General features: G+C 48.8%; 1 protein-coding gene and 1 pseudogene across 5 annotated transcripts in view; one reads left to right on the top strand and one right to left on the bottom strand.

Moving 5' to 3' along the window:
- LOC121299652 lies at positions 1–2,428 on the top strand (annotated as a pseudogene).
- A 1,741-nt stretch (positions 2,429–4,169) lies between these two features.
- Positions 4,170–12,832, bottom strand: part of LOC121300296 (leucine-rich repeat-containing G-protein coupled receptor 6-like) — a 52,310-nt gene continuing 43,647 nt past the window's right edge. For all 5 annotated transcript variants that reach the window (XM_041228805.1, XM_041228809.1, XM_041228808.1 and 2 more), the window contains 9 exons: positions 12,569–12,637; positions 11,238–11,309; positions 10,613–10,678; positions 10,004–10,075; positions 8,052–8,123; positions 7,838–7,963; positions 6,787–6,947; positions 6,034–6,114; positions 4,170–5,738 (listed from right to left, as the gene is read on the bottom strand). In XM_041228805.1, coding sequence (XP_041084739.1) covers positions 4,507–5,738; positions 6,034–6,114; positions 6,787–6,947; positions 7,838–7,963; positions 8,052–8,123; positions 10,004–10,075; positions 10,613–10,678; positions 11,238–11,309; positions 12,569–12,637 — 1,951 coding nt within the window. In that variant the 3' untranslated portion in view covers positions 4,170–4,506. The remainder of the gene's footprint in view (positions 5,739–6,033; positions 6,115–6,786; positions 6,948–7,837; positions 7,964–8,051; positions 8,124–10,003; positions 10,076–10,612; positions 10,679–11,237; positions 11,310–12,568; positions 12,638–12,832) is intronic.

Below are 12,832 nucleotides of genomic sequence, written 5' to 3'. Positions count from 1 at the left end.
TCCAATATTCAGATCAGAGGCGGGAGCGCGTCGGTCTCTGTTGGGGTTTGTATTGTTTTGAACCTCGGAAAGTGTGCCGCTGAGTTTCTCACTGTCAGGTACCGTATCACAGGTATAGACCCTCCAAACACCGCAGAGTAGATGCCATAGACATGTTTGAGTTGAACTATAAATACTGGGTTGTTATGAAGTCGTCATCAGCTTTTTAATTTCAGAACCAGCATGCTAAGGTAGACCCGCCGCTCCTCTCTTCACACGCCTCGCAGCGCAGGGCGGGTACCGGGCAGTGTGTGGAAGTGAAGGGGCGCATGGACGGGCTGTTCCCGTGGGGAGCGCGGTGTGATCTCATTGTATTGCGGTGTCTCCCTCTTTCTATATGCAGTCCGGAGAGTATGCAGCGATCAGCCAGGCTTAAGCGGGAGCTGCATCTTCTCAGCACCGAGCCAGCTCCGGGGGTCTCCTGCTGGCAGAACGACGGCCGAGTCGACGACCTCCGGGCACGTAAGTGACGCTTCAGCCAGACCAGCCACGCTTCGTCAGGTTGAATGCATCGCCTCTAGTTATTGCCGTGGCGCAGCTTTGCCGGAGGTTTGAGCAGCGCAGGATCACCTGCGGTTGGCTGGGCTCGAATCGGTTTTGAATCGGTTCCCCGTTGTAACGTTTCAATCTGAAGACAGTGTTGTGAGCGCCCGTTCCGGTGCAGAACAGCGAGCCGCTCTTGCTGCAGCCACGGCGTGTGTTTGGTGCGGCTGAGGCTGTGCTTGCTGTAGCGGTGCTGGCTCATGTGTGCTTGTTTTCCTCACAGAGATAGTGGGAGGGGTGAGCACTCCCTATGAAGGAGGCCTCTTCACACTGGAGATCGTGCTCCCAGAGAGGTACGGAGGAGCCCTGTGCTCCTGTGTTAGTCTTCATTTGTTTTTTGTAGAAACACCACAGTACAACACAATGCTAATGAGGAAAGAGGTGTTTGAAACTCACCTGTTTAATTCACAGGTATCCCTTTGAGCCCCCCAAAATGCGCGCAGAATCTGTCTGGACGCTCTGAAGCTCCCCCCAAAGGTGAAGAGGACCCCAAAGGTGAAGAGGACAAGTGAAGCTTGCTGTACACTGCGAGTGAATGGCAGAGAGAGCAGGCCTCTGTACGCTTGTGTCGTTGTGTCTGTACGCTGCGAGTGAATGGCAGAGAGAGCAGGCCTCGTTGTGTCTGTACGCTGCGAGTGAATGGCAGAGAGAGCAGGCCTCGTTGTGTCTGTACGCTGCGAGTGAATGGCAGAGAGAGCAGGCCTCGTTGTGTGAATGCGTGTTGAAGGGTATCCCTGGTAAACACTGTGTTTTGAATGCGTGTTGAAGGGTATCCCTGTTTGGTGCAGGGAGCGTGGAGGCCCTCTCTCAACATCTCCACTGTTCTGACCTCAATCCAGCTGCTGATGGCAGAGCCTAATCCAGACGACCCCCTGATGGCAGATATTGTGAGTATCCTGCAAAGCCAGAGCATTGCTCCATGTGATGCAGGCCCTCCAGCTGCATTAAACTGAAACTGCACCCAGATTCACAAAGAACCAACATGAAGCAACTCGGATGAGAATTGTTTTTCAGTTTTTGAATTTCTCCTGTGATCTGCAGTCCTCCGAATACAAATACAACAAGCCGGTCTACCTGGAAAAGGCGAGGCAGTGGACCGAGAAGCATGCGATCCAGAGGAAGCAGGTGAGCAGGACCTGCAGCACTCTGTGTCCGATCACTGGAACACACTGCGCCAGTCCTTCCGGACGCGCGGGGCTGTTGTATTGCACAGGCACAGTTATAGTTAATGCAATGTGTTGGATTTCAAGCACTGGTAGCAGAATTCGAATGCTGTGCCGCAGCACAGGTGAGCAGAAAGGTATCCCATTTTCCTGTTTAAAAGATTGAGTCATTGAAAATCTCATAAAGCATGATAATAAAAAAATCACATACACCTTTTTCATAACGTTTTTGCATGCGTGCTTCCTGTTTGCCACTAGAGGGCAGTAGCACTCTGCATTTAAACCCCCATCTGTGTGTGTGTGTGAGAGAGAGAGAGAGAGAGAGAGAGAGAGAGAGAGAGAGAGAGAGAGAGAGAGAGAGAGAGAGAGCTGTGTGTAAATGAAGGGCTTCCACTCCTGTAGGACTTGAGTGAGCTTGACAAGGGCCCCCGTGAAGATGAGCTGTCCAAGGGCTTGGTGGGGCCCCGGAAGAGAGGGGCTCTCGATACGGGGGAGGAGGAGGAGGAGGTGAAGAAGACATGCGTCTGAACAGGAGGATGATCCTCTGTACATTAACCTCTCATCTCTTCAGGCGCTGTGCTGCATTGCTGTTTCTTTGTGTTACAATGTTTGTGTGTTTGTTAAATTTGCTTTACCACAGTTATGTTTGGAAGAATAAAACTATTAGTTTGAGTTTTGTAAAACACTTTCTGGACTGTTTGTTGCGTGTGTGTTTCCTCGATCACTGTGTGGCTGGTTTTCAAAACTCTTCCACCTGGTTTATAAAGTGTTCATGAATAATAACTGGTTTCCAGTTAAGGGAATGTAGGATCCTGATGGTACCATTGCATCGGGCCATTCCATGCACGCTTCTTCATTGCTCATCACAATCCGTAGACTTTCCGATTTTCCAAGTTCTGTGTTTTAAAATCCCTGTTTTTATTATTATTGCATACATTGTGGCAGTCATGTTTGTTTTTTCATCCAATACTTAATGTAGTTAGTAGTGTTTTGAACCATGAAGGAGCTGAGAAGAAGCTGTGCCATGCTTAAGATGGGTTAGTCTTTGCATAGATAGTTGTCACAGATTTTTTTTTTTTTTTTTTTTTTAACAGTATTTAATAGAAATCGGAAGTGTTCCTATTGTATAGGGTTTGTACGAGTCCAGGTAGGAGGTAAGAAGCCAGGAGGAGCCTGGGAGTCGAGCTCCGAAGCTGCTGTTTGCAGCCAGCCTGCTCCCTCCAGCTCCAGCCGTCTCCTGACGAGAGGAACGTTCCGCACTGTCTTCTGAATAAGCCAGTGATTAATGTACACGACAGTGTGGTGGAGCTGCAATTAAACACACATGCGAGGGCCTCTTAACCACTTTCATATGCCTTCTAGCTGCTAGAACCGACCTCAAGAGAACCGCAACCTGTGGACTGGTTCAACTGAGCGGTCTGTCTGTCTCTGTCAGTCCGTCTGTGTGGTCACGCTGCTCCCCTGCCACTGAAACTGTGTTGATGTGCAGGTCTCCTGAAAGTGCTCTGGGACTCTGAGCCTTTCCACCCATCCCATTATGGGAAACAAAAACAGTCAAACCCATGTCTTTTATATGAAACTAATCATTTCGTATTGAATTTATTATTATTATTTTTTTTAAGTGAAACGTTTACAAAAGTACTGAAAATATATACATCCAAAATCTTTTTCCTAATATATTTTGTACAAGAAGAGCTTTTATTTTTTGTTCTTTTCCATCTATAAAAGAGGAGGGTACTTGAATTATAGCATATAGATCAGAGGTAGTTATACTGTACATCAGCTAGCCTACTTTCAAAAAACAGAACAGAAACATTTACAAAAGCTATTTCAAAAAAATGCTGAACTCAGAAGCTGTGAAATAAATACCTCTTTTTGTTCTGATGTCATAAAAAAGCTGCAATTTCATTGATAATAACGCTAGTTATTAATAAAACTAGTCTTCGCAGAACACCTGCATTATGCCAGTCAGACAGGAAATGCAGGTGTTCTTTGGGCAGTGAAATGGCTTTGGGTAACGATGAAGTGAAAGGAGGCAGTAAGTGTCTGCAGCCACTAGATGGCAGTCCTCAGCAGTTGTTTCGTTGTGGAATTGCTTCCAAGAGATTTGCAGTCGCCTGAGAATGTTACAAGCCAGGGAGGGGTTTTGGTAACAGCAGGTAAATGAATAGGTAGAATTGCCAGGATAATATGTTTTTTAAATTCAGTTTTCAGGAATATTTGTAACGGTCGAATAAATCATCAGATTGGGAGTATAGCCCATTGTTTTTAACTTTCAGACTTCACCAGCAACAAATCCAATGTATAATCTAGACAAACGTGTTGACAAGTTACTCCTGCAGCATTTCAGGGAATGCAGGCATATATATATATATATATATATATATATATATATATATATATATATATATATATATATATATATCATATACCATGCATCAAATTAAATGAGGTTCATGCCTGTTTCCAACCAATTCAGCTTTTTTGAACAGTCGCTTCGCTGTAGAAGAGCGATTTACAGTCTTCGTTGTGGAATATGGGAGTTGTAGTCCAGAGACCAGTCAAACTATGGGAAATGTAGTCCAAACCCATTGTTGTGAACGGTGGGAGTAGATCTTGGAGGATTCTGAGACTTGTGAACCAAATCTGTCATGCAGGACCGTGGGAACTGCACTTCAGATATCTAACCCATTTCTAAGATGCAGAACAGATCCCGTGATAGGGGACGTTTTTTCCTCCGTTTCAATGTTCGTTTTAAAGTTTATAAATGGGATGAGGAGGCCGGGGGGTGTCGATAGAACTGGATGGAGTAACCACTGCTTGGCAGGTCGTCACTTTGGGAAGCGATCAGGAGTTCCTCGTCGGTGAGGCAGGGGCGTGGGGCTGTAGAAGTGTCACCCTCTTGCCAAGAAAGGTCCGGTTGCTGACAGGGGACGAAGGTTACCGAGGCAGATTGGGGGCACCCGAAGGACTCCAGCCTGGGGAGAACTGCCCCCTCAAAGATCAGCTTCACGTCGGAGAAGGTCACCAGCGCTTGGGTGGAGTCGTAGGAGCTCTTCTCGGTCTCCTCCGATGCGAAGGAGTCTGTAGATTCCTCCTGTGTGGGCTCAGGCCTCCTGCAGAGCAGCCGGAGATCTTCCTTGAAGTGGGGATTGAAGAGCAGGTACAGGAGGGGGTTGAGGCAGGCTGGCAGAGGCAGAAGCACCAGCAAGACAGACTTGATGACCTCGTTGCTGATGGGGAAGAGGCTGAGCAGGGAGGAGAAGGTGAGGAAGGCCACAGGGCAGTAAAGGAGGCAGTTGGTGAAGATGAGCCAGGCCACGTGCTTGATCATCGCACAATCCCAGATGCTGTCGAACTCTCCTTTCATGAGGTCCCAGTAAAGCTTGATATAGGTGCCGGTGATGACCAGGAAGCATAGGGTGTTCATCATGATGAGAGCCACCATGAAGCCCAGAGTGGAAGGACGGCTCTCTGGGAGCGGGGAGGGGAGGCAGAGAGGGGAGGACCCATATTCCCCCACCGAGAAGAGTGGGAGGGCAGCCACAGCCAGAGAGAGGCCCACACAGCAGAGGGCGGCTGCCTTGACGCTGCTGAAGGAGGGGGACTTCCCGTAGGCCCGGACGCAGGAGACCGAGATGCTGCACTGCACCGCAGCCAGCGTGAGGAAGAGGATAGAGGCCTCGGAGGCAAAGACGGAGAGGAAGCCCCCAGCCTGGCAGCCTGGCCCGCTCTCCCAGCGAGCGCCGTGTCGGGAGAACTCTCCGAAGGTCAGGGCATCCACCAGCGCCAGTGTCCCTGTGCACAGGCCCGTCAGCAGGTTGGCGCCCCCAATGGAGCCGATGACGAACTTGACAGGAGACAGGTAGCTTGGGGAGGCGAAGACCGTCATGATCAGGAGGCTGTTGCAGATCAGGGAGACCAGTGCGATCGCCCACACGCCCAGTCGAATCACCCAGCTATCGAAAAGGTAGTCGCATGGCTTGAAGGGACCTGTAAACGAGTAAGAGAGAGGCGCGAGTGCATCAGTGAGCCATCAGGAGGGAGACACACACATGAGAACACCCCTTTTTAAGCAAGCATTTTTAAGTTATTGATGATTTTCAGAAAGCTCCTAAGTCTTCGCCACTAGATGGCGTTGCGATTGTGGACAAACAAAATGTAATTAGATTTGTAGAACTGTTATTCAAAATGACATTCGCTTGACTGATTGCACTGGCTGTTCTGATATTGAAAATGACAGTCGCTTGACTGATTGCACTGGCTGTTCTGGACAGTGCTTTCTCACCTGGAGAAGGGCTGCACTGGACGTTGGGGTGCAGTTTGGAATCATCAACATCCAGCTGAAAGTCGTCCATATCCAGGAAATCTGTCCGGGGACAAGAGAGAGTTAATTCAGGTAAATAACCAAGTGCTGGGTGGAACAGTGAGCTGGAACTGAAGCTAGTTCAGCTACACAGAGAGAGAGGTGGAACAGTGAGCTGGTACTGAAGCTAGTTCAGCTACACAGAGAGAGAGGTGGAACAGTGATCTGGTACTGAAGCTAGTTCAGCTACACAGAGAGAGGTGGAACAGTGAGCTGTACTGAAGCTAGTTTTGGTAATGCCAGAATGCACATGTGCTACATATTGTACATTATAATCTTGATCTCTGACTTGCAATGTTTCAATGTTCTCTATTGTATCTGACAGTAAACAGGGCTTTGGTTTTGCTCACAAAACGCTTGTAGTGTCACCTCATAAAAACACAAGGCGATGAAACAGAGGAGCTGCCTGCAGATTGAAAACAGGAGCCGTGGAAAGAGAATGCCAACAGACCCAATGGAGAGAGATTTCAATATGTTTTAATGGGAGACACATGGGCTGATGTGCAGAGAGACGATCTCCTTAATCCTCTCTCCAGTCTGTCTCCTCGGAGCGGAGCAGCACTCAGGGTACAGAGGAACGGGGTAAAGAAAATGCCAGCAGGCCTGTCAGCCTGTCATTAGAAACAGGCCCTGGATGAACGTTTTTCAATGAATCCAAAGCTTCGCTCTACTTACAGTGGTTGTCAGCGTGGCTCGGGAACATGCCCACAGTCCTCTTGGGCATATCTTCATCCTCACTTCCTGTCTCCTCTGCATCCCATTGGCTGGCTGGCTTGAAGGTCGTTTTACAAGCCCCGTAAGCACAGCACTGGTAGGCATAGGGCATCTCCAGGACCCTGTGGGAATCAATGGAAGAGGATCCTGCACTAGCACACCAAGACTGTCCTTCAAAGCTGCCGATTACGCATTACGAGAGAGAGAAATTCTCCAGAGTCTACAATCTTGGTCAGGCTGTGTTTGGGTCTATGATTGGTTTGGATATGAAGACTATATACAGCGCTGCTTGCCTGAATCTGATACAGATTTAAAGAATCTTGCGTATTACTCCTAGTCTAGGCAACAAACAAGTGAGACAAGTACCTGGCAGGCACCGGTACAGGTGCTGCTTATTCACTCAGGAACATCATGTCAACAAGGCTTTACCTGCGCTGTTTATGAAATTCAAGCACCGTGTGGTTAGTTTGTTATGAAACTGCAGCTTACCTGCTGGTGAATTTTGAAATGCCATGTATTTAAATGAAGATTACTTCAAACACGGCAGGTGAAACACACCTTTACGATTGTAATTGTTACGCTGAAGTGAAGTCGAACAGTACTTCCAAGTGTGCTTTCCCATACTGAATCAAAACCAGCTTACAGAGCTGCAGAAACCTTGTATCATTTACTAGCGCTCTGCTAGGAAAATGTTGCTTTATCGGTAGATTACCAAAAGCTGGTTACGTGCGTGCTTGTTACCAACCAAAGGCTTGCTGTTAATCCTGACAAGGGCTGAAGGCTTGATGTGCTCTTGAACCCGTCCTCCACTGAAAGCTCGGGAGTTTCCAAGTGTTTCTTTGGAAAGCTCTGTGTGGGGTCGGGGGGTTGGAGGGGTGACCCTGCTCTGATATTCTGTAATACCACAAGCAGTTCAACAGCTAATACTTTGTGGGTTACGGGTTCAAACTGGATTCAGAACAAGCGCTGCCAGCTCTGTTACACAGCCGCTGAGATTGATCCAAAGCCCCACCTCATCTTGGGAAGGTCCTCCACTCTGAAAGGCTCGGACAGCCCCAGGTTTCCCTTCAGCTTGAGGTGTGTCAGTCCGCTGAGCCCCTCCACGGGCAGAGTGGTCAACTGGTTGTCAGTCAGGTCTCTGGAGGAGAACAATACCCACAGTGTATTCCCGTTAGCAACTTCTAGAGCATGCCTTTTATCAACTGTCAGCACACGCAGATACTTACAGTTTGACCAGAGAGCGCAGGGACCTGAACGCCTCTGGGTGAATGAATTCGATGTGGTTCCAGCTGAGGTCTCTAGAATACAGGCAAAAAAATTAATCATTTGACCATTACATACTGCTTTTTGTAGTTTTCCATACTCAACAAAAAACAGAGAAAAATTGAAAAATGTCACATTTCGAAATCTGACATGAAATACTGCACTACTATTACGGCTTCCAGTAGTTTTTTTTTTTTTTTTTAATAATTCTGTTTTGTTTTTTTACTACATATAGGTTCATACAGGTTTTTTTTTAAATTGTTTTATGATGTCCCAATCCTAAAACTAAGCTAAACTTTTGACCATAGCTGTAGAGTGAAAGACAGAGAGACAGACTGACAGGACTGAAGGATGCATTTTGAATTATGATGCTGAAGAGAACTAAAGGCTCTGTTTTATTTGAGCTGTGACAGTGTTTGCAGCCCTGCAGGATAAGGAGGGCTGTGCTCTCACAGTGATCGCAGGGCTGCAAGCTGCTGTTTTATTTGGGCTGTGACAGTGTTTGCAGCCCTGCAGGATAAGGAGGGCTGTGCTCTCACAGTGATCGCAGGGCTGCAAGCTGCTGTTTTATTTGGGCTGTGACAGTGTTTGCAGCCCTGCAGGATAAGGAGGGCTGTGCTCTCACAGTGATCGCAGGGCTGCAAGCTGCTGTTTTATTTGAGCTGTGACAGTGTTTGCAGCACTGCAGGATAAGGAGGGCTGTGCTCTCATTGTGATCGCAGGGCTGCAAGCTGCTGTTTTATTTGGGCTGTGACAGTGTTTGCAGCCCTGCAGGATAAGGAGGGCTGTGCTCTCACAGTGATCGCAGGGCTGCAAGCTGCTGTTTTATTTGAGCTGTGACAGTGTTTGCAGCCCTGCAGGATAAGGAGGGCTGTGCTCTCACAGTGATCGCAGGGCTGCAAGCTGCTGTTTTATTTGAGCTGTGACAGTGTTTGCAGCCCTGCAGGATAAGGAGGGCTGTGCTCTCACTGTGATCGCAGGGCTGCAAGCTGCTGTTTTATTTGGGCTGTGACAGTGTTTGCAGCACTGCAGGATAAGGAGGGCTGTGCTCTCATTGTGATCGCAGGGCTGCAAGCTGCTGTTTTATTTGGGCTGTGACAGTGTTTGCAGCACTGCAGGATAAGGAGGGCTGTGCTCTCACAGTGATCGCAGGGCTGCAAGCTGCTGTTTTATTTGGGCTGTGACAGTGTTTGCAGCACTGCAGGATAAGGAGGGCTGTGCTCTCATTGTGATCGCAGGGCTGCAAGCTGCTGTTTTATTTGGGCTGTGACAGTGTTTGTAGCCCTGCAGGATAAGGAGGGCTGTGCTCTCACAGTGATCGCAGGGCTGCAAGCTGCTGTTTTATTTGAGCTGTGACAGTGTTTGTAGCCCTGCAGGATAAGGAGGGCTGTGCTCTCACTGTGATCGCAGGGCTGCAAGCTGCTGTTTTATTTGAGCTGTGACAGTGTTTGTAGCCCTGCAGGATAAGGAGGGCTGTGCTCTCACAGTGATCGCAGGGCTGCAAGCTGCTGTTTTATTTGGGCTGTGACAGTGTTTGCAGCCCTGCAGGATAAGGAGGGCTGTGCTCTCACTGTGATCGCAGGGCTGCAAGCTGCTGTTTTATTTGAGCTGTGACAGTGTTTGCAGCCCTGCAGGATAAGGAGGGTTGTGCTCTCACAGTGATCGCAGGGCTGCAAGCTGCTGTTTTATTTGGGCTGTGACAGTGTTTGCAGCCCTGCAGGATAAGGAGGGCTGTGCTCTCACTGTGATCGCAGGGCTGCAAGCTGCTGTTTTATTTGGGTTGTGACAGTGTTTGCAGCACTGCAGGATAAGGAGGGCTATGCTCTCACTGTGATCGCAGGGCTGCAAGCTGCTGTTTTATTTGAGCTGTGACAGTGTTTGTAGCCCTGCAGGATAAGGAAGCCTGTGCTCTCACAGTGATCGCAGGGCTGCAAGCTGCTGGAAGGTGGTGGCTCTGATCTCCCTGATCTGGTTGTGCTGGAGGCCTCTGAAACGAAGCAGACAGAGACAATTAGACCCAGGACTGGAAGACATGTCATTACAAATACACATCAATTGCACAGGCAAGGGGACACAGTGGCAGGAGTTGACGGACGGAGGCCATCTGGATCAGATGTCACGCGAGCAGTGAACATAAAAGAGCCTGGTTTTATTGGCACACGTGTATGCTGGATGCCTTTGGGATTAGAGCTGAGAGCGTTTTTGTTTTGGCCCTGCTGAAGATTAATTGAATGCTTAAAAACAAATGGAAACATCTGCCATGAGACTGCCAATAGGGGTTTGACAGCCAGGACTCCTGAGTGATCCCTTCATGAAATGTGCAGGGAAGTCTGTTCTCCAGAATGGCCCACAGACTCATCACTCTCCAACAGTCAGTGTACAATGTGCCACCAGTCAGGAATGAGCGACAGCGGGCATTTAGATGGAGGTTCACATGCTCGCTTGCAGAGTGCTGGGAGCCACTGCCTGGCACTCACTGCTCAAGGTACTGGATTCACGAATAAAAAGAGAAAACACAACTCACATTTCCTCAAGGCGCTGACAGCGGTGGAAACTGGGCAATTCCTCGATCTGGTTATGCGACAATTCCCTTAAAACACACAAACACAGACTGAATCAATAGAGTGTCTGAGTTCTAGTGAGCTTTACCCATGAGAGCGTAATGTTAATGTTTAATCACATTAACAGAACCGCATGTGGACCGGCCCGTGTGGTATAGCTAGGCTAGAACGGAACTGCAGTCTTCCATCAATTAAAAGCCATCTTAACAAAACCTCAATCAACTCTTCAGTGCAAAGCCAGGTAATAGTACAGTCTGCTTTCATCAATGCTGCTGTGCTATTCTAACCGCTAAAGACAATGTGCTTATACAAGCTATTGGAACACCAGTGTATTCCCAGTGTATTATCACCCTGAAAGAAACCCTAGCAGATACGTCATCAGAGCAAAATGTATTTGGAAACAAAGACTGCATGGCTGCCGTGGTGCTACCATCGTGCAGACTGGTGTGAAATACCTGCACTGAGGTGCCATTCTTCTAGTGGCAACATCATACCACTGCAGCTGCTGTCGTGCTGCCATTGCCCCTGAATACAGAACTTGTGCACAGAGCCACTCTCTGAATTACACGTTCATATTAACAGACTCACAGAACTCGCAGGCCAGGCAGCTGCTGACACAGGCTCCTCGGGAGAGAGGTCAGTCCAGCTCTTGTCAAGGTCCTGGAAGAGGCAAGCAAGAGGACAGTAAGGACAAGTGACACCCCCAATCATTACAGTGCAGGCAAGCGAAAACCCCAACCCACAGGGACAGACACGACACCCAGCCCGACTGACACTAACCCACAGGGACAGACAGGACACCCAACCCGACTGAGACTAACCCACTGGGACAGACACGACACCCAACCCGACTGAGACTAACCCACAGGGACAGACACGACACCCAACCAGACTGAGACTAACCCACAGGGACAGACAGGACACCCAACCCGACTGAGACTAACCCACAGGGACAGACACGACACCCAACCCGACTGAGACTAACCCACAGGGACAGACACGACACCCAACCCGACTGAGACTAACCCACAGGGACAGACACGACACCCAACCAGACTGAGACTAACCCACAGGGACAGACACGACACCCAACCAGACTGAGACTAACCCACAGGGACAGACACGACACCCAACCCGACTGAGACTAACCCACAGGGACAGACACGACACCCAACCAGACTGAGACTAACCCACAGGGACAGACACGACACCCAACCCGACTGAGACTAACCCACAGGGACAGACACGACACCCAACCCGACTGAGACTAACCCACAGGGACAGACACGACACCCAACCCGACTGAGACTAACCCACAGGGACAGACACGACACCCAACCCGACTGAGACTAACCCACAGGGACAGACACGACACCCAAGCCAGACTGAGACTAACCCACAGGGACAGACACGACACCCAACCCGACTGAGACTAACCCACAGGGACAGACAGGACACCCAACCCGACTGAGACTAACCCACAGGAACAGACACGACACCCAGCCAGACTGAGGCTAACCCACAGGGACAGACACAGCAAAAGGAGCCTCATGCCAAAACATGATGCTCTACTGAAAAGTCAGGGCTTCTGGAGTAAAGAACACATGGCCTCTGAAATAGCACCACAATCAGACATTTGTATCAACCTATTTCCACACAGTTTAAAAAGCTCTGTTCCTCCTAACATCACTAGATTCACATTCTGTAATAACTTTATATACTGAATGCCATTATGGAGCCTGCATTGTCTCAGAATCTCAGTCAGGATAGGTCTGGTTAGCGTGTTTAACACACACTGACCTCTCTGGCAACTCCTGCACTTATCTAGCATGCAGTGAATGCTGTGGGTTTAGACCAGCTGATACACTATAATGTGGAGAATAGGCTTTTATTAAAAAAAAAAAAAAAAATGAACTTACAAAATTTCCAGACTGGTGGTTCCTTTGAGGTCAGGGAATGCTTTTATTTCAGTGGCTCCATTCAGGGACCTGAGATTGGGAAGGGACAGCTCATTAGTGCAACGCTCTCTATTGTGTTGGAACAGAGGCAGTCCAAACCACTGGCATGCTGTAAATAGACAGAGCCAGAGACCTTTGTTTACAGGAACAGAGGAGCCTAAAATAGGGCAAGTGCCTGGCAGCCACCCCGTGCAGGTTACACGTGAGGTGAGCTCTGAAAAGAGC

This window comes from Polyodon spathula, chromosome 25, assembly GCF_017654505.1.
Source record: "Polyodon spathula isolate WHYD16114869_AA chromosome 25, ASM1765450v1, whole genome shotgun sequence".
NCBI lineage: Eukaryota > Metazoa > Chordata > Actinopteri > Acipenseriformes > Polyodontidae > Polyodon > Polyodon spathula.
This window is presented reverse-complemented; position numbering and strand designations above follow the sequence as displayed.